This window comes from Oxyura jamaicensis, chromosome 1, assembly GCF_011077185.1.
Source record: "Oxyura jamaicensis isolate SHBP4307 breed ruddy duck chromosome 1, BPBGC_Ojam_1.0, whole genome shotgun sequence".
Taxonomy (NCBI): Eukaryota; Metazoa; Chordata; class Aves; order Anseriformes; family Anatidae; genus Oxyura; species Oxyura jamaicensis.
The window spans coordinates 67,994,757-68,019,012 of NC_048893.1; the positions used below are offsets into that span (position 1 = coordinate 67,994,757).

Below are 24,256 nucleotides of genomic sequence, written 5' to 3' on the forward strand. Positions count from 1 at the left end.
AAAATTAATAATAATGGAAGCTGGTTTTAATGTACTAGATATTAAATCAAGTTAATTATTTTGCTTTTTTTTCATGTCCTTTATTTTGAGTCAGTAATCAATGAAGCCTTGGGATTTTATTTATTTATTTATTTATTTTTCTTTATGTAAATATTGGACTCATCTTAACGCCTAACACTAAAATAATAATAATGTAGCTATTGCTTCTATTTTATGTTGGTGTTAGTTTGTGGATGGCCTACCACTGGGAGTGTCTTTCTATCAGACATCCAAACTCACATTCTCTCTGAGATTTCTCTTTCTCTTTGGCTATTACTAAGGTTGTTAAATCTTTTCAAAATCCTGAAGATGGAGAGATTGCTTGCATATGAATCAGTTTCATCTTTTTAACTCTCACTTTCTCTTTTTTTCTAAATAAATCTTAGAAAGCTTTTAGAATTTCCTTTCTTATGGTTTGTTATTTAAGAATCAGCTCCTTCCATCATAATCATTAACATCTTTCCATCCATGTTTGCCCAGTGATGCACAGACCATCTGATTGCCTTTCAGCCTAACAGGGTATATTTTGGGCTATCACTGAAATAATAGAATCATTTAGGTTGGAAAATATTCATAACTAAAGCCTGGTGACAGAATATACTATAGTAACAACAGAAAATAACTAGGATTTTGCTTTTGCTGATGTTGTGATTGGAATAAATTAAAAAAAAAATCACAATGACAAGCTACACTAAGTTTGGACAAAGCAACTGGAATTATTTCTAATAAAACACTTACTTTACCTAAAGGGGTTGTTCTGCTAAATGCTCAGCTGATAATTCCACACATCGTTTCATTTACCTGGTGTATTTGAACTTTCACTAATCCTTTGAAAATGGCTATTTATTGTTTCATATTTGTTGCTTTTTTTTTGTTTGTTTGTATCCCTCTTTCTTGCAGTGCAAAAGCTGCAAAAATCAACTTGCACCAAATAGATTTAAGCAAAATCCAGACTGGCAATTCACTGCATTATTGATAAACATTCTCCTACAGCCTTTAGCATTTGATAACTATTATCATAGTCATGAAGTCCTAGATGAGAGCTCAGTTTTACTTGGTCCATCTCCATCTCTCCAAACAGTATTTCAGAACACGTAAGACTGCAGACAGTTTAGCATCAGTCAAGTTTTCAGAACTTTCGACAAGCAGGCTGCATCCACTAAGAAATTAAGCATGGTGTGATATATTGATTTTCAGACTATCTGATGAGAAAGCATTTTGATCCCACAAACATTGTAGCGATACACTGCTTTACATCAATACCACACACTGGATCACAAAAAGATAGATAATAACATAGAATAAGATGATGGATTAAAAAGACTATGTCTAAAATGTTTTTGCCAGTTTTAATTACCAAAATATTATAAACAGTACCAAAAATGTTTACAGTATAAATGTAAATAGTTGGAAGTACAGTATTTTCATTTATGGGTGGGGTTAATTATTTTATGCATTATAAGAATATTTTAGAAAATAAGCAAGCTTAACTCAAATTCACATATATTTCAGCAAGGTAGAGGAGAAAAAAAAAAAAAAAGAAAGAAAAAAGAAAAAAAGAGTACATTTTACAGGTGACTAAAAACACAGACTTGGGGAAAGACTTTATTTCCAATTCCAGTTGAGTACACAATTGGATATTCACATTCCAATGTGAATAAATATCCACAATGACATAGAGAAACCTGAACCTTTTTCTCTGGACTGCTCTAAGTGATTATGTAGCAGTCTACAAGCTGAGGTCCCATGCATGGTGGGGATAAAAGGCAGCCTCCTGTAAGGATGTCCCCTGGCGAGGCAAGTGCTGTGTTTCCCATGCTCCCCAGGACTGTGGAACAGATGTGTCACAGGGCTCCCAGTTTGCAAGGTAAGAGGGCACCAGGTGAATTATAGAGCTGGAGCAGAGAGAGCAGAGTGGAGGTCCGGGAAGACTTGACCTGGTATGGGCAGCAGCTGCCTGACATCTTTCATTTTGTTTGGGACCACTCCTGAGGTTAGGTCTCTTTTGGGGATAAATCCTCTAAGGCTGTGTAGCTGTTTGTACTACAGCACTGGGGTGAGCTTAATTTTCTCTGCTTTCCTGTTTCTCTTCTCTGCTGGCTTCTCCCTCTAATGCCCTGACTCATCCAGCCTGCCAAACAATTTCTTTGCTCTCTGGCTGAACAGGTCACAATGAGACTTCTGCTTGCAAGTCTTTGCTCCATGCACATGTGGTTACCCTCCCTTGTTGCAAAAGATGTTTGATTTTTTTTCCCTCTAACTTGAAAAAATGGGGCTTTTTCCTTCAAGGCAGTCACAGATATGTGACTGCATCTGAGACAGATGTCAGATGATACCATCACTGTCCAGCAAACTTGGCTTTGTGTTTTTTGTTTGTTTGTTTATATATATATATATATGAGAGTCTCACTGTCCTTTGAGATCTGAATAGTGTTCTGGTACATTCAGATCTGAACAGTGATAGCCCTTGAGCATTGGCTATGTGAAATTTTGCCAGTGTAGTGCTCCATGTTGTCTCTCATTGCTGGGGTCAGTATGAATTCAAAAGCTGAAGGCAATCACACAACTAGAAACCCACTCTCTGCCTTCTTGAGCTAACATACTTGATAGAGGCAGACTAATACCTTTTATTTTGATTTTATTTTGCTGTTGCTGTATTTCTTGAGCATGAAAGGATGTGAACATGAGATATTTACTGCCCACAAAGTGGAGTGGAAGCAGAGGGCGAATGACTGTGTTGAAACAACTTTGGCTGGAGGCATGGAATGAAGAGGAGGTTGTGCTGCCAAAGACAGAAAATAGAACAGCTCTGAGCTGGGGCTCTCCAGCAATTGTGAAGTACCAGGTTTGTGCTTCTTGACATGGGAAAGTATGGAAATGACATCTTTCTCTTTGCCTCAGATATGCATGTAAGCGAGAGAATGGCACAAAGAAACTGTATTTTTAACAAGGTGAAATGCCGAACTCCCTATTTTTCAAGATGTATTTTCTGTTTAACCGATGCACTTACTTGAATGTGGCAGTCGGTGTATGTCTATCTGCATGTCTCTTCATGCTTGTGGTTTAAGATAGGACTGGTAGTGCTTCCTTGATGTGCCTCTTCCTCAAGAAAAACAAGCTACCTCCACCCTGTCAGCTACTCCCAACCATGTCCACTACCACCACTGCCGCTGCTCATCTCCATCCCCTCTAGCAGCTGATCATAGCCTTGGACAGCCCCATGGTGTAGGGAGCAAAGCTGCATGTTACATCTTCTGGTGTCACTATGGTCCCTATCTCATGTCTGTGAATTTTGCCACTCTCACAATTCTCTGCTGCAAGCCCACTTTATTTCCTCAGAAAGATGATATTTTTTTGGGGTAAAAACAGAGTCCCAACATCCTATACTGTTACTTTGCTCCCATGTTTTGTCCCCTTTTCCCTTCCCCTTCATTAGTTAAAAATTGGGACAGCTTCCCTCCCTTTTGTATGTATTTATTTATAGAGGAGTAGCCATATTCCAACCTTGCTTGGCTTCCCCTGTTTTTGATAGGCAAATGCCACCTATCTGCCTGCCTTTTGAGAGACTTTCATCTGCTGGGAGAGGACAGCTGCTCAGCGACACATCAAAAGTCCACAAAGCAGTGCTGAGCTTTAAACTGACACTGCCTGAGGCTGGCAGAACCCCATGCTGGTGAGTGCAGGCAATGTTACTCTGGGACGCAGCCTAATGCCTTTAGGGTGAAGGCTGCAGGAGGTCAAAGGAAGAGGTGGGCTGGGATGGTGCACCTGTAACTCTAACGGCTGGTGGAGTGCAGCAGCTGCAGTGGTGGCAGGGCAGCAGCCAGTGTTCATTTCTGGGGGTGGCTGCTTGCACACATGGATGGCTCTGCGGGGAGCTATCATCCATGGTACATGGAAGGGAGCAAAGGTTAGTGCTTGGCCCACAGTGTTGGTCATCAGTAAAAGCTGAGCACAAATTTCCCCTTGAAGGATGTGAGGATGAAAGGAGGAGAGGGAGAAAAGCAGTGGTGTGTGGAAATGAGAGGGTTTGGCACTGCCTAGTAGTATAATTTATGATCTAAGTGTGTGGAGTACGATGTGTGCTTTTCAACTTTGTAGATGACATCGGGCTGGCAGCGAGAGCAGAAACATCAGAGGATATGATTAGAATTTGAAATTACCTTGATGAATTGGGAAGAATGCCCTGAAGACCTTGGAGATGATTCAATACAGAGATGTTCTGGCTCAGTGCTGAGGTGGAAATAAGGAGCTGTACAACTCCAAGAGGGGAGCTGAGGTAAGGAGGCCTTGCCATGGCTCATGGTGGAGAAAAGAGTATATGAAAAAGCTGGAAAATGAGTGTGGTGGAAGGAGAAGAGGAAACAAAAAGTGAAAAAGTGATTACAGTGCTTGGTGACTCAGCATAACCTGTACTGGATTGAAGTTTGCTGCTGTGGTTAGATCTCATCCTTTATTTAGCATGATTTCACCCCACGAACCTTAGGAAGTAAGTGGGGTTGATAAGGTTGTATCGCAGAACTCAGTTTTACTGGGACTAGTTAATTCTCACATTATAAAAATCTGACTGGATTTGTAAAAATCAAGCATTTTTATTCTTTTTTCCCTCACAGCAAAGGAGAAACTTTAACCCTCCAATAACTTTTTCCATGGTAATATAATTAAAAAGTTGAATTGAAAGCTCAACAAATGCAGAAACTGTGAGAGATTACAACATGTTTTTCAAAATAGCATGCAGGGAATGAGTGGCACTCACTGCCCAGAAGCAACTATTTGACCAACTTGTCTGACTGGATATAAATAGATATCATTTTCTTTAGAGCTGCTGCTTAGCTAGTTAGTGATGCATATGAATGTCTGCTAGGTTCCAAAATCATTTTGTGAAGTTTGTCTAAGGACCGTCCCATCAGCAGATGCATTCATAACTGTGTAAAGTTGTTCTTGCAATGTATTGTGTAACTTTGAGTGCTTTTGTACCAGGGGGCTGAGGTATTTTGAGGAATACAGCATGTGCTACTTGATTACCTTGAGGTTCCTCGCTGCTGGTTGCTGAGGCAGGAAGCTACTTTTCTAAGACACTAAGAAATCTAAGAGGGTGAAGAGATCAGCTCCAGGAGCAGAGCAAGGGGTTTGGAGGCTGTCTCTTCTTCTTGTCACTCTCTACAGTGGCACTACAGGATGTGAAGGTATCTGGTCACAAAGTAGAAATGTGTTCCCTAGCTCCCCTTGCATCACTCAGTCAGCACGGATGGAAGAACATGTCCAAGTGCCCCAGTAGTTCTGAGAGGAGTTGTTCAGTTGTGTTTGACAGATGATGATGCACAAAAATATGAATTGTTCTGTCCTGCTGATAGATGAGTTTGTTTTCATCTGGAAGCATTACATATGGGTTAGTACTCTGACAGGTCAAGGCTAGGAGTTACTGCCGGTTGGGCTAAGGGCTCTTTCAGCACTAGGTGGCATAGTCATTCAGTGGGGTGGCTTTGTCTCCCATTGGGACTGTGCGTGCTTGATTAACCTGCGCCTAGTAGCAAAATTGTGCTTGCCTGGCTCCTGGAGTGAGGGTGGCTTATTTGAAGCATGGGCAGTGTGACTGTCAGGCAGATAAACTGTATGTATAGTGGTGCTATATGGGTGGAAGCCCAAATTAGTCACTAGTTAGCATTACAAAACCCAGAACTTTAAAGGTTTTGTTTCTGTTACCCTGTTTACAAATGACACAGCTAGTAAAAGGTTTGTTGTCAGGCTAGGGCTATAAATTGGCATGTGAAGTCAATCTGTGTTACTTTAGTTTAATAATAAATGGAACTGTAAGTCATAAGTAATATGGCTGTGTATATCTGCTTACTTTCACTAGAGCAAAATGAAAAAATTTGTTTATTTCTCTCTTTTACATTTTGATTTATTTGTTTGGCCCTGCTTCAGCATAATTTTTTTCCTGACCTGCAGAGTATCAGATCCCTGACTTACTGCCATTTCAGCCTCACTTGCCTTTTCAATCTAGTTTACGTTATTAGTCTGTTCATTGCTGAATTTGTTTTTGCTGACATAATGTTTTTCTTGGCAAATCTTGTCTGACAGCCTTTTATTTGCTAGCAAAGTTTCCAGAGACCTTCAACTGAAACTTCTCTTTTCTCAGACCAATTGTCACATCAGCCCCTGCTGTAAGGGGAAGCAACCAAATTTCCTAAATGATCAGCAATCACAGATTGTGGAGACACAAGATTAACTCACAGAAATATTTCCCATAAACCTAGTGTTCCATAAACGTAGTCATTGTTGAGTGAGTTACTTTCATTTATACTTCCAAGTAGCCAAACTTTTATTTATTACTCTACAATTAAAATCTCTATTTTTCACTATTTTTAGTTATATTTTTTCTTTAGTTCCTTTTTAGAAAATGTCTTAATTTTTGAAGGCCTGAGAAAATAAGAGTAAGACAGAGACATTTAAATCCACCTCTGCAAGATTTTTTCATACAGCAGCTTTCTCTTACTTGTTAAGATTTAATTGGCAGAGGCACTGGGGTATTTGCCCCTTCTTTCAGGAGCTTTCAGTGTCCAATACAGCAAATACCATCAGAAACAACGACAAATGACAGTGCAAAGGACAAGCATTGTAACTAGCAAAACATTTGTCTTGCGTGCCTTAAATTTCTTGTCTGTTCTCTGATGACATTTACTGGTCTAAATATAGACAAGACTTCTTCCTACAAACGTTTTCTTGCTACTTTTACTGACATTTCTACCAGCCTTTTGTTCTCTAACCAGTTTTTATACATTAAATCCAATTAAATATATTGCACTTTGGCACCAGCCAGTAATTCTCAAGGAGTTATGCTCTCCCGGAGTGGTTATGGGTCTAGCAGCTCATTAAGAGAGGAGGAGATCGCAGTGACAAGTCAATCAGAAACAGCAGCAGGTCACAAGCTAAGGTGGGAAATTCTGACAAAAGCCCTCCAAAAAGTGCTCTGCATACCCTGTTTAGGGAAAATTGCGGAAGGGTAGATTTTGTTTAGTGGTGTTTTTCAATGTTACTTTCTGTCCTGACCCAGTGTGGAGTTTTATGCAAAAACTAATCTCTGTGTACATTGACTCTCACTCGTGTTTGTGTGCCTGAAATCCCCGTCAGTGGACATTCATGTTTGTGTGCCTGAAATCCCACTCTGCTCTGTTTATGTTTAGGCAAGCTAGAGAAATCACTACTAGATGGCTTTTCAAAGACATCTTCAAAGTTTTTACTTTGACACTGTCTTAGATAATCTTCATTATGGGTTATTTTTATAGAAGATGCATTTCTCTGGTGTTTATATTTGGCATCTGGGTCTTGGTGAAGCTCATGTGATTAACAATGTATTTTGTGCTGTTACCCTGGATGGAGCAAGTCAGCTCCTGAAGGAAGCTAAAAGAATTTGCACCATCAAGTCAATTCTGGCAAGAGAACTTGATCAGCATATGCCCTTCTCGTGGCTGTGAATGGGACACGGGTTACTTCATTGTTTCCTTTGTTTTGGTATCCCATTAGGTAGTGAGAAGGCTGGAGTCTAGAATCCTGCTTTATCAGTGTGCTGTACAACTTTCCAGAGTCCAATAATCCTGATTCAGGAAGTTGTTATGAAGTGGGACCTGTGGAGTCCATTCTTAATGAGTAGCAGTAACTTCTGATTGTCCTTAGTTGAGGGAGATGGGAATGATTGGCTGAGATCTCTTCATTTGAGATCTGGAAATATTTTGTCATATAAGCTAAACTGCATAGCTAAATATTTGTTCTCCTACATAACATCCTCTCCCCCTTTCTGTTTTATCTCTTTTAGAAAATAAATAATAATACAATTTCCCTAGACAAATAGGTGTGTATGAGTGGATGTATATCCATGTGCAAGTACACACACACAGATGTTTTTATAGTTATTTAGAAAGTGTTGTTGAGAAGACACTGATATCTGTATTGCCAGCACACTATGTGTTAGATGTTCCACAAGACAACTTCTACCATAGTGTTTAAAAGAAATAGACCAATTGATGATGAGCAACAGACTGCTTGCATGATTGTCTGTTTATATGGTAGGAAGAAATTCTTCTCATTCAGAATTAGTCACAGAATTAGTCATATGTGCCAAACACCACCTCAGCTTTCCTTTTTTTTTTTTTTTTTTTTTTTTTTTTTGAGTTAGTTCAGTTCTTTCTTGGTTTGATTTTATCTAGTTATTCATAGTTATTAAAGAAAAAATATATATATATATTTTTTTAAAAAACAAAACCAAAACCAACAAAACTAGTCTTATGGGGAAATCTGAAGGAAAATGTACTTGTGGTTTGGTGAAATGAGACTACCATGACAATTTTCTATAATAAATACAGCTGTTGGAAAGGAGATAGTGAGATTATTTCTGATTCTTGAAAAAATATTTTTATCAATAATACTTGGAGAAACTATTTTATAGTGTGCTTTTTGGTAAACAGCACTTTTGAAAACTAAGCAATTTGTATTTTTTTTTTTTTTAATTTTATGAAAATAAATTTTTTTCTAGTTTTTGTTTTTTCCTGACTAGTGTTGGAAAATGAAAAATAGTCCATTAGTCCATCCACCTCTACCACCTTCAAGTCTGGGTCATCATAACCCTCTTGGAATTAAATAACAGAATTTTTTGAAAGGCATTTTAACTTCTAGCTTTCAGAATAATATCTGAAAAAGACACTAAATTTTTGATCACTAAGTAAATGTGATTTTAAAAAGAAATGGAATTAAGGCAGCTCTGGCTACTTTTTCTGTTAAATTAGTTTTGCATTACATTCATTGGCATTGTGTAGCACGTCACTATTTACAGCATGCTTGCACCCTGCTACCCTTCCGTTATACTTACTTGTAATGGCAGTCAATATTAAAACACCACTCCTCTTCTTTTCCAGAAAGAAAAACAACTAACAACTATAAGGAAATCAGCCCTCTTTCCCTGACTTCCAACATTTTGTGTGTGTGTCTAAATGCATTCATATGCTCCTCCATGAATACATAAATGTCAAATGTTTTGACCAGTCCTACCTTAAGACACAGGTATAATATATGAATTATACACATATGTATGTAAGAATATATACATGTATATTAAAAATGAGATTGTTGCAAGGAAGTGCAGTCACTGATTAACATGGAAGTGGTGAACCACAGAAAAATAACATTTTGTGCTCAGTGCTGAGGTTGACTGATCCAGCTGTGCTTCTGCTGAGCCCTGGAAGAAGGTCAGATAATTTTCCTATCATGAATCTTCCTGAAGTGTTGGGGAACAGATCAAGATGGAGTAGGACAGCTAAAGGAGATCTGTGTGGAACTGGTGTTAGGTTGTGCCATGCATATACATTTAAAAACACAATTGCCACAGCAGCTACGGGAATGGAAATGTATTGATTTCAGGTTCTTTCAATGCAGATAGATGGAAATATTTAGTAGACTAAAATTTTAAGCACTTTTTTTTTTGTTGTTGTTGTTTGGTTGGTTTTCTTTTCTGAAGGTTTCATAGCAAAGACCTCCGAGGGATATGGCATTCTCTTTATCTATAAACATACTGACAGAATTCCTGATCTCAGACCTTAAGACAGGATATAGAATCATAGAATCATAATGGTTGGAAAAGACCTCCAAGATCATCTGGTCCAACCATCTCCCTACTATCAATACCACCCACTAAATCATGTCCCTAAGCACCACATCCAACCTTTCCTTAAACACCCCCATGGACAGTGACTCCACCACCTCCCTGGGCAACCCTTTTCAATGCCTGACTATTCCTTCTGAGAAAAAATGCCTCCCAATTTCCAACCTAAACCTCCCCTGGCTCAACTTGAGGCCATTCCCTCTAGTCCTATCACTAGTTACCTGTGAGAAGAGGCATATCCCCAGCTCACCACAATTCCCTTTCAGGTAGGTTTTCCCCTGAACCTCCTCTTCTCCAAACTAAACAGCCCCAGTTCCCTCAGCCACAGGGAAATCCACACTGCAGGATCATGTTCAGGTGAGCATTGACCAACAGCCCCAGATCTTTTTCCTCTGCACAGCTTTCCAGCCACTCTCCCCCAAGCCTGTAGCACTGCATGGGGTTGTGGTGGCCAAAGTGCCACCACAACCTGGCACTTAGCCATGTTGAACCTCGTCCCATTGGCCTCTGCCCTTTGACCCACTCTGTCCAGGTCCCTCTGCAGGGCCTTCCTACCCTCTGGCAGATCGACACTTCACCCAACTTGGTGTCATCTGCAAACTTACTGAGGGTGTCCTCAATTCCCTCATCCAAATCGTCAATAAATATATTAAAGAGAATGGGCTTCAGCAATGACCCCTGGGTAAACGCCACTCGTGACCAGTGGCCAGCTGGATTTAACTCCATAAACCACCATTTTTTTTTGGTAGCTGGAGAATTTTGACTATTGAAGTTGCCAACCATTTCTTCAGAAATACTTTTTTTTTTTTTTTTTCCCCAGAACAGGAAAGAGTAAGAACTATTTCAAACAATTCTAAACATACAGCTAAATAGCTCTAAACAGCTCTAAATAAACAACATAACTTTCTAGCTACTCCCGCTAGAAATCACCTTGTCAAGGTGATTTCCTTATCTATCTTACTGTGCCATTGCTTCTAAAATAGCCTTGAAGACATTTCAAAGTACACTCAAGTATTTGTTGGAGTGTACGAATGGTTTTGGCAATCCTGAGAACTGCTAGATTAAGAGTTTGCTCAACAGCCTGAAGTAGTATTATGTACACTTCTTGGAAACGCCTATAAAATATATCCCTATCACTTTCTGTAGGGCACATAGCTGAGATGCTCATGTCCTGCTTATGGCTGTCTGAATTAAAGACTCACCATCATTACTTTTAAAAATTGGGATTTTCCCCTTGCTTATTTCCTATCCTGGCCTGTGCAGGAGGTTCTTGTGCTGGTAGCTTCTTGTAGGTGTAGGTGAGGATGTGATTCCACAGAGGATCGGACCCAGGCAGCAGCATGGTACAAATCTGGTGCAGATCTGGCTCAGATGCAGCCTGTGCTTAACTGCGATGGCCATCAAGTAACCAGCTCCTTTAGCAACTAACATAAACTGATGCAAAATAACCATAGTTTTAAAATATTTTGTTTTATTAAATGTTTAAAATAACATAAACATCATAGTAACAATTTTATGGCTGAGGTTCTCACATTTTTTGAATTTAACATTTTATCTGATTTGAGAGCTCAAAAGATTACACCTTTACATTAGAAACTTTGTAAGTAAGATTTATAACAGTAAGTTGTCTCATAGCTAACAAGAGAATAGAAATATCAGATGATAGAACCATATAAACTTTGGACAGTGGGAGAATATTTTACTATAAACTGGGGTCTGCTAAGATTATGTAAGAACAAGAAACCTTTTATAAGCAGCTTCATGTTAATCTGAACAAAACTCAATTCACAGTTGACTTTTTAGCAATAGAGAAGAGCCAGATAGCACTTAATTATTCCCCAAATACACTTCTTTTTATTTTTAAGTTGAGTCAAGTAAGTCTGTATCACCTTCATACCAATAGTTAGCACCATATAATTCACCATTTTAACTTACGGGGAATGTACAATATATTACTTACTCTGAACTAGAATAAAGGGTCCAATTGTAACAAAAATTCACTCTTGCTTTCTGCAGTAGAACGTCAATGCTGGAAGAGCAACAGCATGCTTTCAACCATGAAGCTGTAGCTTATTTACATACAAAAGATTGCCCCCCCTCCCTCTTTTCCCAGTTGCTTATTCATGATAATGATTTGATTATTTAATAGTACTACAGGTTTGGTTTCCTTTACATTGGAAACTAGGATAGGTTTTACCGTTTCATCTTAAACTGAATTAGAACAGTGCATACCAAACGAGCACAGCCTGGCATTTCAATGAGCTCCACTATTTTACGCTCTCTGTATGTTGAATGGGAAGACTGGTGAAGGAAAATGTAAATACACCCACAGACAACTATGTTTTCTTGGAAAATGTAAAATAAGAAATCTCTAGAGGAGGTGGGTAATGTGCCAACAACCAGTAGAATACTGGCATGTCTGTTACTCAAGAATTCTTTCTACCAAGAAAGAATTTTGTTTTCTTAACAAAGTTACTGAGGTGTCAGGAGAGGAGGGGGTGAGAAATTTTATTTTTTATAACAGACATGCTGGAGATAAACAGCCTTGGTTGTCAGTCAAATAGCTGTTTAAACTCTGGTTAATTTTAGGGATCTTTTGTTGTTGCTACAACATTTTAATTAAAAAAAGCAACACTTCTTAGTTGCAAGCTTATGCTCATTGCTCTTTGACAATCAAATGCTATTCAGAGTGTTTCATTGCTTTCACACAGCAGCTCATAGCTGTAGCCTACAGAGTAGCGTGTGTGTGCATGGTATTAACAAAACATTAATACACCGGATTCAGCAGTGTTATTTTTGTAGCAGCACTGCAGGCTTCCAACACTGTGAGCACGTAACTACAATGCAAGTTCATAGGGTACAAAAACTATAGACGATAATCTCATTATACTGTCTTGTGGCAGATATTTTCTTTTATGGCTCTGCAGAATGACTGTCAATACTGTTCTTTATGCTGCCTGTTGGTTGTTGGGGGAAGGACAAGGGAGCCTTTAAATTCATCCATCTTAATAGAAGAAACCAAACTGATGACAAAATGCTGATGGAGTTCTTCCCCTGCCCCTTGGGAGGCAACTCATGCTTCTTTGATCTCCTGAGTCTCCCTTTCCTCATTGATCTAGATGCTCTGCACTTAACAATCTTTCTGCTCTTAGCAGAGGCTGCTCCTTCTACTTCTCACCATAGCACTGACCAAGCTACCTCTTTAGAGAAGAAAAACAAATTAAAGAAAGCCTGGGTCCTGCTTCATTCATACAGGTAGTAATATCTCTAGCCTTCAGCCATGAATAGTATCCACTCCTGAATTCTTCATGTTAATTTGTCAGTACCTCTGATCTAACTTAATAAATCTATTTTGCTTTTCTATTGCAAAAAGGTTGTGAATATACATGTGAGAGAGAGATGGAATATGAAAAAAAAAAAAAAGTGTCTGCAACTTGGCATTTTCTTTTAGATATCTTCCCCAAGATTTAGATTTCTTCAGAGCACATACAAATACACTGAGAAACACAAATTAAATGTCAAAGGTAAGTTACAGCTTGAGGTGAGAACGAGTTCTTATGCCAGATCCAACTTTCCATTATTACTGTCAGAACTGGCAGCCAAATGCCATCACCATGTGTCAGTGTCTGCATTGTCTTTTTTCCTATGGTTTTTGTGTTTGCTTTGCTTCAGACAATCACCTGAAAATATGTCAAGCCACAAGAAAAAAGATTCAATCTTCACCACATGTTATGTCTGTGTTGAAACAAGCTGAAAACTTAATCTCCCCCATAGGCAAGGCCAGAGCTCTGGAGCAAGCTGCTGGCAATGGTGTGTGGGCTACAAAAGATCTCCAGAACAGCATACACCATCTGCAATATCTATGTTTTTGCAACATTCCAAGCTGTGCCTGCTGTTTTTCAGGGATGAGGAGTAGCTTTGCTGTGACTGTTACCTTCAGCAAAATGCTGAACTGCTTTAGAACGTGATACCACTACTGTTTGAGTGAAGCCTGAAGCGTCTTTCTGCACACACACAAAACAGGTCTGGATATGCTCACAATACGCAAAGATACATTACTTCAGACTTGCTGGGACAATACAGCCTGTGCAAATAACTGTGAATGCCTGCAAGCATATTTGAGGGATGCATGGAGTGACTAGCATTGTTGAAGGGAAGGCAGAAAACTTCACTCATAGCCCAACAATAGTAGGTCTGGTCTACATCAGTCAGGTAGGTCTAGCAGGTCTGCAGTATTTGACTTTTCTGTGACACTGAGGAGATTTGTCTTATCATGTGGACAGCTTAAGACATATGATCCCCTTAGTTGTTTCTCTTTGTACGTAAGTCAGGCACTTAAAAGACTTCTTGGATATGAGCTAGAATTCTTACCTTATTTTTTTAAATGAAGCTTTTTCAAAATAGTCTGCACCTTTGTTTTGTTTTTAAGCCTTTACATAATAAGTTTGGAAGCTGGCTGATGACCTGATTATTACTTGAGGGAATGCAGTCTTTCCAGAGGCATCCCTATGGTGACCTGCCTTGTTCTGCTAAGGTAGCCACAGTCTGCATAGCCCAGTTAGTCAAGGATAATGCAGCTAACCTTCACCATATACACTGCTACAATCAGTGTACATGAAATATCTGAGCACCAGCACTGAAACCTGTACCTCCTAGTTTCCCAGGCAGTGACACCTTGCATTGCACAACATGCACTGCCCACTTTCTGGCATTGGAAAGTACATAGCTAACAACCAGTAAAGTTTAATTTTGAAAATATGTTTTCAAGTCAAGAGCTTACAAAAATTGCATGTTTATAAAATGGGTGCTTGACTTAATTGAACACAGATCAGAAGTAATGTGTGACATAGGGGCCTTTGCAATGGAATGCAGGAATCCTGCCATTTTGGACACTGTGCTTCTGGTCAAGGTCTGCTACAGGCATCGTTTAGTAATTGCTTAAAACTAGACCTCTGGGGCATACAAGGGAAGTTTAATTCCTTGAACCTTTAGAAAGACTTCTGAATCAGCTTGGATGCACAAGTAAATATATACACTGTCATCACAACTTGCTCTTGCCTTCACTGCCAATACCAAACTTGCCTTCACTGCCAAAACCAAACCAAACACTGCCAAAACTTTTAAAGAATGTCAGCTTTGTAAATACTATTCTCAGTTCTCAAGAGAGCCAGTGTTTTTTGTTTGTTTGTTTGCTTGCTTTTGTGATATAGCATTAGTTGTTCAGACAGCTACTATGACACAAGACTAGAAAAAATGGATGATGCAATTGTTTCAAAAACTAGCTGTTTTAAAGTCTCATAATCTTAAAGTGCTTATTCAGTACTTAATCTGAATAAAATATATTCCAGTATTACATTTTACTTCGAAAATCTGATAGCATGAAAAATTTTGTTGCATTAAGTGTCATTGCACCAGCTACTCTGAGGAAAGTTCTTTTTCTTTCTCCCTCCTCCTCCAGAGGAATCCATATTTTACTAGGTAAAACAAATATCTCCAATAGCCTTGAGCTTTAGGAAGATCCCTGGATTCCTTTCTAAAATGTAAAGTAGGACAAAACATTACCTTCATATTGAATAACTGTTTTTATTCAAAAGTCAATAAAACCTCTCTTAACTTCAAAAAAACCCCACAATTTTTAGACTCTAATTCCTCATGACGAGTGGTAGCAGAATTTGCCTGATAGGATTCCCTCAATACACACCTGTATACTTTTTTTTTTTTTTTTGCCAGTGCAAGTGCTCAACTGCAAAGTGATTTTGCTGTAATGAAATCTTGAAGGACAGTATCAGGCTGTTTTTGAACTACAAGCAGACAAATGGAAGGGCGAAAAGGACTTACTCAAAAACAGTAAGAAGTTTATGATTTTTTTCTTCAATCTTTTAGGAAGTCTTCTCTTCATCCTTTGAGTAAATAGAGCATTTTACAAGACAAAGAAATGTTCCAAGCAAAAGTGATAAATGCAAGAACAGGGATGTTTGGTATAAGATGAACTGCAGCCTTAACCAAAGAGAGAAAAACAATGCCTTTCCATAATAAAACAGTTTGTGAGTGAGAACAGTTAACACAGATATGTGAATTCTATGTGTGTCTTCAGTTATGGTTTGAAAGTATCAGTCCTCAGTAGCAATATAGGTCAAGATCTGAAAGCTGTTCATTGTGTTCACTGGCCTAGTGTAAATGATTTTTCCCCCCCTCTATGTTTTGAAAAATTGAAAATGTAAAATCATGATTTTCAATAAAATACAATTTCACTGAATGAGAATGAAGAAATAAATAGCCTCTTTATGAAGACCTCTCACAGGTTAATTTCCTTGACTGGTTCTTCTCTGATGGCATCCCTTTCTTCCAAGGTTCTATGCTTTAAATTTGCTTCCTTTAAGAAGGAAGATTAAATTAAGATAGCCTAAATAGTACATGGGAGGTCTGTGACTTTGGTTAATCCTTACTCTTGCACACTGGACTCTGGATGAAAGGTTCCAGCTTGATCTGTTCCTAAAGCTTTATGGCTTTAAAAATTGGTCAAGTCCTATGGAAGAAAGACCACCATGTATTAAAGCATTAGTTGAAATTAAAAACGTGAACACATAACTGTGCATAAATGCAGGCTGCAATTGGAGGGAGTGGATTTTTCTGCTACTTTCAGACCCCGATGCCCATAGTTGCTGATTAGAAGGGATGAAGGTCCTTCTGGAAGAGGCTGGTTGCTGATGGATGGGTTCAGTGCCTGAGGGTGCTGGATGCCCTGAAGTAGGAAAGGAACTTGTAGCAGAGGCTCACCACAAAGTACCAGATGTTTCGAGCCATCTGTGACCGTGCAATGAAAATGCGCCAGATGATCACAAGGAGGGTGGTGTTAAATGCATATCGGATATTCCTCAGTCTGAGAAAAGAGAGAGACATATTATGGAGGAAGACAAAAGCAACAAAAACCTTACCAGCTTACTTCATCGGTACAGATAATTTTCTAAGAAATCTTGTTTATAAGTGACCCTTGGGCTTTTTGCCTCTCCTATTTTAGTAAAAATACTGTGCCTAAGATGTCTCTACCACCCACCAAGACTGTGTTGAAGTTACGATGTAGTGAATAGTTAATGTAATAGGTAGAATATCTGTAATGTAAGACTCTCTTGCTCCATGCACTCTACTTTCAGACCAGAATAGATACTGAAGTCATGCTGTTTTATTTATTTATTTATTTATTTATTTATTTTTCATGAAAGTGTAGTCCATTACCTTCTACTTTGATTTGGTATATCAGTTATTTTTGACTATGTAGGATTGGTGACAGACTGGAGGCATTTTACAGGAGCTGATGAATGAGATTCTCCTATTTGGATAAAACCTTGCATTTAATGCTGGGAAATTATTCAATAATCATAAAGGTCTTCACTTTTGCAGTACTGCAGCACTGTTGATTAGCTGTATTTTTTATTTTATTTATTTATTTTATTTTATTTTATTTTTACACCATATATTTAAACTGAATTACTGGCTCTTTAAGATGCTAGTCCTTGTGTCAAGCAAAAGTTTCTGCAGTACTCTCAGAAATTCTGACTTTCCAGTGTCTGACTGAGGGAAGAAAGCTTTATATCTAACTTACTTAAGGCTGGTTTAATTTTTGTAAGAGTTAACTATTTTGTTTGTAAACTCTGTCACTAATCTATACCATACTACTTGTTTGGACTACGAGGCAGTTACCAGCTTGTTAGAGTGGTTCTTAGAGATTCTTTAAAAATGACCAACGAACTAAGAATTTGTTTAGCATTCCATTTCAGTGACATGGACAGTGGGACTCACTGCACCCTCAGCAAGTCTGTGGACAACACCAAGCTGTGTGGTGTGGTTGACATGCTGGAGGGAGGAAGGGATGCGATCCAAAGGGACCTAGACAGACTTGTGAGAGGTAGGCCTGTGAGAACAACATGAATTTCAACAAGGCCAAGTGCAAGGTCCTGCACTTGGGTCAGGGTAATTCCAAACACAAATGGAGGCTGGGTGGTGAATGGAGCCCTGAGGTGAAGGACTTGGGGATATTTGTTGATGAAAATCTCAACATGAGTTGCAAATGTATGCTTGCAACCCAGAAAGCCAACCATATCCTGGGCTGCATCAAAACAAGCGTAGCTAGCGGGTCAAGGGAGGTGATTCTCCCCTCCTACTCTGCTGTATTCTATGAAGTCAGGGTGAGAGAATTGGGTTTGTTTAGCCTGGAGAAGAAAAGGCTCCAGGGAGACCATATAGTGGCTTTCCAGTACACGAAGGGGGCCTGCAAGAAAGCTGGAGAGGGACTGTTTATCAGGGTTAATGATAGGACAAAGGGGAAATTTTTAACCAAAGAAGAGAGATTTTGATTAGACGTTAGGAGGAAATTTTGACTATGAGGGTGGTGAGGCACTGAAAAAGGTTGCCCAGAGAAGCTGTGGATGTCCCATCCCTGGAGGTATTCAAGGCCAGCTTGGATGGGGCTTTGAGCAACCTGGTCTAGTGGGATGTGTCCCTGCCCATGGCAGGGGGGGTTGGAGATGGGTGGTCTTTAAGGTGCCTTCCAACCCAAACCATTCTATGATTCCTTGCTCTGGCAACAAGATGTTTTCTACTCCTAGTATTTTCAGTGCACATGAATGGTTTTCTTAAAGGAAACAACAAAACTCCAAGAGAGCTGTGCTTTCTCATTTTGCCTGCATTCCTCAGTAAAAGGACTGGAGAAGATAAGAAGACCTTTAATTGAAAAGGAGGAGGACAATCTCATATTGCTCATTTAGAAGCTCATAAAACTTTCACCAGGGCTTCAAATACATAAGTTCTGCATAAGTTTTGGAGTTTTTTTCCATTTTGCATCTTTCTGACCTCCTAAGAAATTAGAAACTTCAACTTTAAATGAAATTTAAAATTGCACTAGGGCTTAAAGTTTTTATGCAGTCCCTCTCAGTTGCAAAAAATAAAATAAAAAAAAAATCTAGGAGCTTCAAAAAATCTAAATTTGACTGTTAGTTTTCTATTGTAATTTTGAATGACCAGGAACTTCTACATTCATAAATTCCTCTTATGTATTGCAACTTCATTATTTGGTCACCTGCTGGGAAGGCATAATGTTTAGCCCCTGACTGTTAGTGTCATCAAGAGTCCTCTTTTTCTCACAGGATGAAAAAATGAAGTACCAACAATGCTCTGTCATAAATTATAATAATAATAATAATAATAAAGCTATGCTGTATTTATCTCCATATTATCCAACAATAACGTATTTCAATGCAAATAAGATAATTTTCCTCACAATACATTCAAGATAGCCAGGAGCTCTGGTCCTTGTCACTGGGTATGGCTTACTTTCGTAAGTGCTGCTTTGCTGCTGGGATGCCAGACATGTCCTCATTTAGCAAATACTTCTTAGCACCTAGGCAGTAGCTTTCAATGTATTCTGACCAGTGCAGCTGACGAACATCAAAGTTGTATAACTGGGAGATAAAGACAAAGAGCATAAGTTATATGCCAGAGTTTAAAACAAGTTCACTTTAACCATCATTCTTCACTGATCTGCTCCTGACAAGGCCCTCTCTATTAAGTTCTTAAAGCCACTAAGTTTCAAAGAAGACATGGGCACTTAAAAACTATACTTCACAACTGTCAATCAGTGACCTAAACAGCTGAGAATCTGGGCAAAGAAAGTAGAAATTTAATGCTAGCTGGCAGAAAACAAAGATAAGTTTGTCTTTCAGGTCACCACTTGTACATAAACACATGTATTGTACATGTACACACACACAATCATGGAAGAAAAATGGCATTCCACTCAAGCAAACATACAATTGAAAGCCTCCCTGCAGGTTGTTTGGATGTCACTAGAATTAGGTGTAAGTAAATGAACTGGATATTGAATCAACATGTACCTCTGCAGTGGTTACTACTCTGTGCTGTGCTCCATTCTCTTTCATCATCTAGATTGACAGAAATCCAAGGAATGGGTTACTCTGTTGTTTGACATCAAGAAATCTCATTGCAGAGCTAATTATCCCAATTAATTTCAAAAGCTGATATTGGAAAAATTGTTTGCAAGCCCTCAGGTTGTTGTCTGTCTATTAGAGCAAATAAATGATTTGTAAAGAGGAAGTGGTTTTGTTGTAGATTTTTTTTTTTCTTTTTCTTTTTTAATGAAGCAGTGAAGTGAATGGTGCTTCTTACAAGGTCCTAAAAGACTCAGAAACTTCTCTTCACTTTCATGACAAGCCAGGCTGGTTGGTTTGGTACAAGAACTTTGGTAACAGCACAGCAACAACTTGAGCAAAGAGGGGTTATCTAACTATGTCAAATGCAAAAGGTTAGCTACTGTGCAGATCACCATGGGTATTAGATATGTTTAGAGAACTGTGCTGGCCATACCATACCTGGCTTGTCTACTTACTTGCAATGTACCTGTGGCAACATAGGATGCAGTGCATAACAACAGTTTTCATAAGCAGCTTGGTAAGCCTGAAACACTGTCTAACTTGCACTGAAGTCCTTGCTGCTGTGACTTTTTATCTGCATCAGTACAAGCTCCTATATTACCACTTATGTTCCCTCTACATCTGCTATAGTCACAGAAGTACCAGTGCCCTTAACCATTCAAATTTGTTGCAGACAATACCAGTATGGACTAGGAAAGAAACCTCTAGACTTTTGTGCTGGGAATCTGTGTGAGAATTTAATGATGTGAGACCAGTTTGGTCTCTGAATGTCTAAGTGTCTCTTTGCAAGGAGATACTGACCAAAAGTGCATTCAAGTTTTTCAGATCTTCTGCCTGTACTCTTTCAGTCTTTCAGTTGCAACTCCATTCTCAAGGAGTTATATTTCAAGCCTATAAGGACTGTTGTAACAGAACTTGACATCGTGCAAAGAAATTGCTGCCTGGGAACTTAAATCAAACAGAAACATTTTTCATATTGTTCAGGCTAAGACACCATGTGTTAACTAAACTTGCCCATTAAAACTAATGTGGGTGAAAATGCCCAAATCATTCAAGCGGTTTTCTTCCAGATAACCCAGCAAATTTCATACTGCCAGAGGAGATGAGGGAAAAGGTGACATTAAGGAGCCTTCTAGCTTTCTAAAAGCGAGACACTAAGAAAACTAGGATGAGAAGCTATTGAGAATGCTACAAAATTATCCAGTGATTAGTTAGTTGCAATGAAACTAACCTGAGCACATAACTTCATGTTACCATTAATACTGTCTTTTAGAAGTACCTGTACAACACCATTAGTTTACATCGGCATATCTCCCCGTGACAGGTGATGCCTGAAATTCTTGGGGACCAGAGCTGTAATATGAAAACTGGAACTGACTATTTCTCCTAGAAATATAATGTGTCTGTACAAAAAGGAATGTCGTTATCCTTCCTACTCCACTGGATGTTCCAGTCTATGTAGACAAACATATGGGAGGTAATAAAGTTGCCACCATTACAATGATATCATTAACTTCTTCAACTCAAAGGGCTGAGTACAGCTGTTTCATTGAGGATATAAATTTATGTTCCCATATTGGGTTGATGTGGCAAGGGTTTTGTAGCTGGGGGGCTGCAGGAGTGGCCTCTGTGAGGGGGATCTAGAAACTGCTTCAAATTAGATCAGAGCCAGTTCCACATAGCTCCAAACGGAATCCACTGCTGGCCAGAGCAGAGCCAGTGAGCAATGTTGGTTGTTCCTCTGTGAGAGATTTAAGAAAGGAAAAAAAACATAACAAAACAAAACAACACTGCTGGGCAACAGCACCTGGGGAGAGAGGAGTGAGAACCAGCCCTGCAGACCCCAAGGTAGGTGCAGCAGGAGGGCAGGAGGTGCTCCAGGCACGCAGCAGCAGTTCCCCTGTGGCCTGTGGAGACGCCTCCCTGGTGGAGCAGGCTGTCCCCCTGCAGCCCATGGGTCCCACATGGAGCAGATCTCCACGCTGCAGCCCGTGGAGGAGCCCCCAGTGGAGCAGGTGGATGTGGCCTGGAGGAGGCTGCGGCCCATGGAGAGCCCCTGAAGGAGCAGGCCCCGGGCCAGAGCTGCAGCCCGTGGAGAGGAGCCTACGCAGGAGCAGGGAGTTTGGGCGGAGCTGCTGCCCGTGGGGACCCGTGCTGGGGCAGTTTGCTCCTGGGGGATGGACCCCGTCGTGCAGAGGCATGTGGGAGCAGTTCTTAAAGAGCTGCTGCCTGTGGGAAGCCCCCACAGGATCAGTCTGGGAAGGACGGCGTCCCGTGGGAGGGACCCCATGTGGAGCAGGGGCAGAGAGTGACCGTGACAGAGCGGCAGGGATGAAGCATTAGGGACAGACAACAATCCCCATTCCCTGTTCCTCTGCACCACTTGGGGGGAGGAGGTAGAAGCAGGTGGCTGTAAGGAAGGTGTCTTTAGGTGTTTGTTGTTGTTGTTGTTGATGATGTAGTTTTATTATTATTATTATTTAGTTTCTCTTGTCTTCTAGTGATAGGAAATAAATTATATTAATCTCCCTATGCTGAGTCTGTTTTGCCTGTGACAGTGAGTGATCTCCCTGTTCTTATCTCAGCCCCTGAGGCTTTTTCATTGTATTTTCTCCCCCTTTTCCTTTGAGGGGGGGGAGTGAGAAAGTGATTGTGGTAGAGTTTAGTTGTCCAGCAGGGTAAAACCACTATAGCTCCCTTTGTGCACGCCATTTTGTCTGTGAAAGCAAAGCTAGGTTTTTTATATGCCAAACAGGAACTTGAAAACAGAAGGCAGAGAGCTGCCTTGTTAAATGGAAAGACTTCACTGACTGAACTCTCGGAGAAGAAAGAGTAATACATCTCAGGAGAAAACATCCTCCAAAATCTTCCAAATGGAAGGTTCCTGATAAGTTCTTTAATAAAACAAGGAGGAATATATTTTTTCAGATCAAAGTCAATACCAGTCTTCTAGGCAGCTGCCATTTGAAGGCTGAACAATGCACCAAAAATAATTGCTGCAGATGAACAGAGGTAGAGTTCAGCAATCCACATGCAGGGCATACCTACCTTTCTGTCCTCTGTGTTAAGTTGACCCATTAACATATTCATATTATCTGAAGTCCAATCCCAGGACTGGGTGGAGAAATACTGCAGGAGCATCATAGATTTATGCAGTCGATTGATAATCTTCATCATTCTAAAATAGAGGAGGAGAGTCAGAGATGAACTTGAAGTTTGTCCTTGCACAAAACATTTTTGAAGTGTAGATGTTTTCACAGGTGAACAGGACTTGCAAAGCCTGATGATCCTGCCTCTGAAAACTAGCTCAGCAAGAGTCTAACAACTGCTCCAGCTGAGGGAGGTCCTGAGCCTACAGCTGCTCAGTCTTTATTTTTATTCTGAACATGAGTGCAAACAAGCATTCTCCAGGGCAGGACTGAGGCTTAACTTACTGGCCTGAACTGAAAAAGCGTAAGAGGCCATATCTGCACCACGTGGGAGTGTGAGGTGAAGAGCCCATCTTAACCAGTACCAAGTCTGCACAGCAGAACCACAAAGGTATGTTGTTTGCCTCACAAGGCAGATAATTCTCTTTCTACCACACAAATGTTTGTCTGTTCTCAAGCTGGAGTTGACTCCTGAATGGAGGCTCTGACTTTGGAGTTAGCTCATACTGAGGCAGCTCTAATTCAGAGGTGACTGCTTCTGCAGCATGGACAAGATCTGAAGTCTACTGCTCAACCTCACTTTTCAGACAATGGCATCTTTTTCATGTCTTGAGGTTTCTCTGATCTCTCCGTTTGACTTAAAGGCCACCCTTCTCCCTGTGTACAGTGGCAGTTTGGAGTGATTTTTGTGTCCTTCCTTACACAGGAAGAGCCTAATAGCACTGCAGTCCTGGTGGATGACCTTGGAAATCATCATACACATTATTTTGGTGGGGGAGGAATGGGAGGGCACAGTGAAACTATCTGAATATCTTCCTGCAGCATCTTCTTAAAGATGAAAGCTGGTTCAGGGCTGCTAAACAGGAACTTTGGAAATGTGGGTTCAGGTCTTTCATGTGTCTTGGCCTTTCTTCATGACTTATGTTTACATAAAAGGGGATGACAGTAATGCTGTCCTACCTCATGATTATTTTACGGGTATCCCAACGGTCTTGAGTATGAAAGGCCTGTTGGAGGCAGTTGTTTTAAAGGGTGATGTGCAGTGCTCAGTCCATTTTGAGAGAACACCATGTTCTCTTAGACTGGATAAGGACAAAGGAAAGCATTAATAGGCTGATTTCTGTGGAAAACAGAGCTGTTTTCACTAGGAATTTTGAGCTGCCTAGAGGGTAACAAAGTCAGTGTGACAAATAAAAGGCGGTAGTCTGTGGAAGAATGGTGCCAGGCTGGTCTCTCTCTGTGCAGATGTGACTGCCACTTCGGTAAGAACCAAGCATAGCAGAAAAAGACACAATGAGTACATCCATTCAGAGAGCTGTGCAGCTTACTAAAAGTGATTTAAAACACACTGAAACCTTACATAGACACTCCTACTCAGAATTAAAGTGGCTTTCATTTTAGAAGCAATACATCTGATTAAGGGTACTTTCATTCTGAATAGTTATGTGCACATTGATTAAATGCAGTTTATT

The 24,256-nt window shown here is 39.9% G+C and overlaps 1 protein-coding gene and 1 long non-coding RNA gene across 5 annotated transcripts in view; both read right to left on the reverse strand.

Annotated features, from left to right (window-relative positions):
• Window positions 1-11,143: 11,143 nt before the first annotated feature.
• LOC118179092 lies at window positions 11,144-14,768 on the reverse strand. The gene is made up of 2 exons (XR_004756364.1): window positions 12,945-14,768; window positions 11,144-12,769 (listed from the first exon to the last, which is right to left on the reverse strand). It is a non-coding gene; the product is annotated as an uncharacterized LOC118179092 (long non-coding RNA).
• Window positions 14,769-14,888: 120 nt separating this feature from the next.
• FAR2 (fatty acyl-CoA reductase 2) overlaps window positions 14,889-24,256 on the reverse strand; it is a 146,413-nt gene continuing 137,045 nt past the window's right edge. For all 4 annotated transcript variants that reach the window (XM_035348117.1, XM_035348142.1, XM_035348133.1 and 1 more), the window contains 3 exons: window positions 22,684-22,813; window positions 19,019-19,146; window positions 14,889-16,571 (listed from right to left, as the gene is read on the reverse strand). In XM_035348117.1, coding sequence (XP_035204008.1) covers window positions 16,409-16,571; window positions 19,019-19,146; window positions 22,684-22,813 — 421 coding nt within the window. In that variant the 3' untranslated portion in view covers window positions 14,889-16,408. The remainder of the gene's footprint in view (window positions 16,572-19,018; window positions 19,147-22,683; window positions 22,814-24,256) is intronic.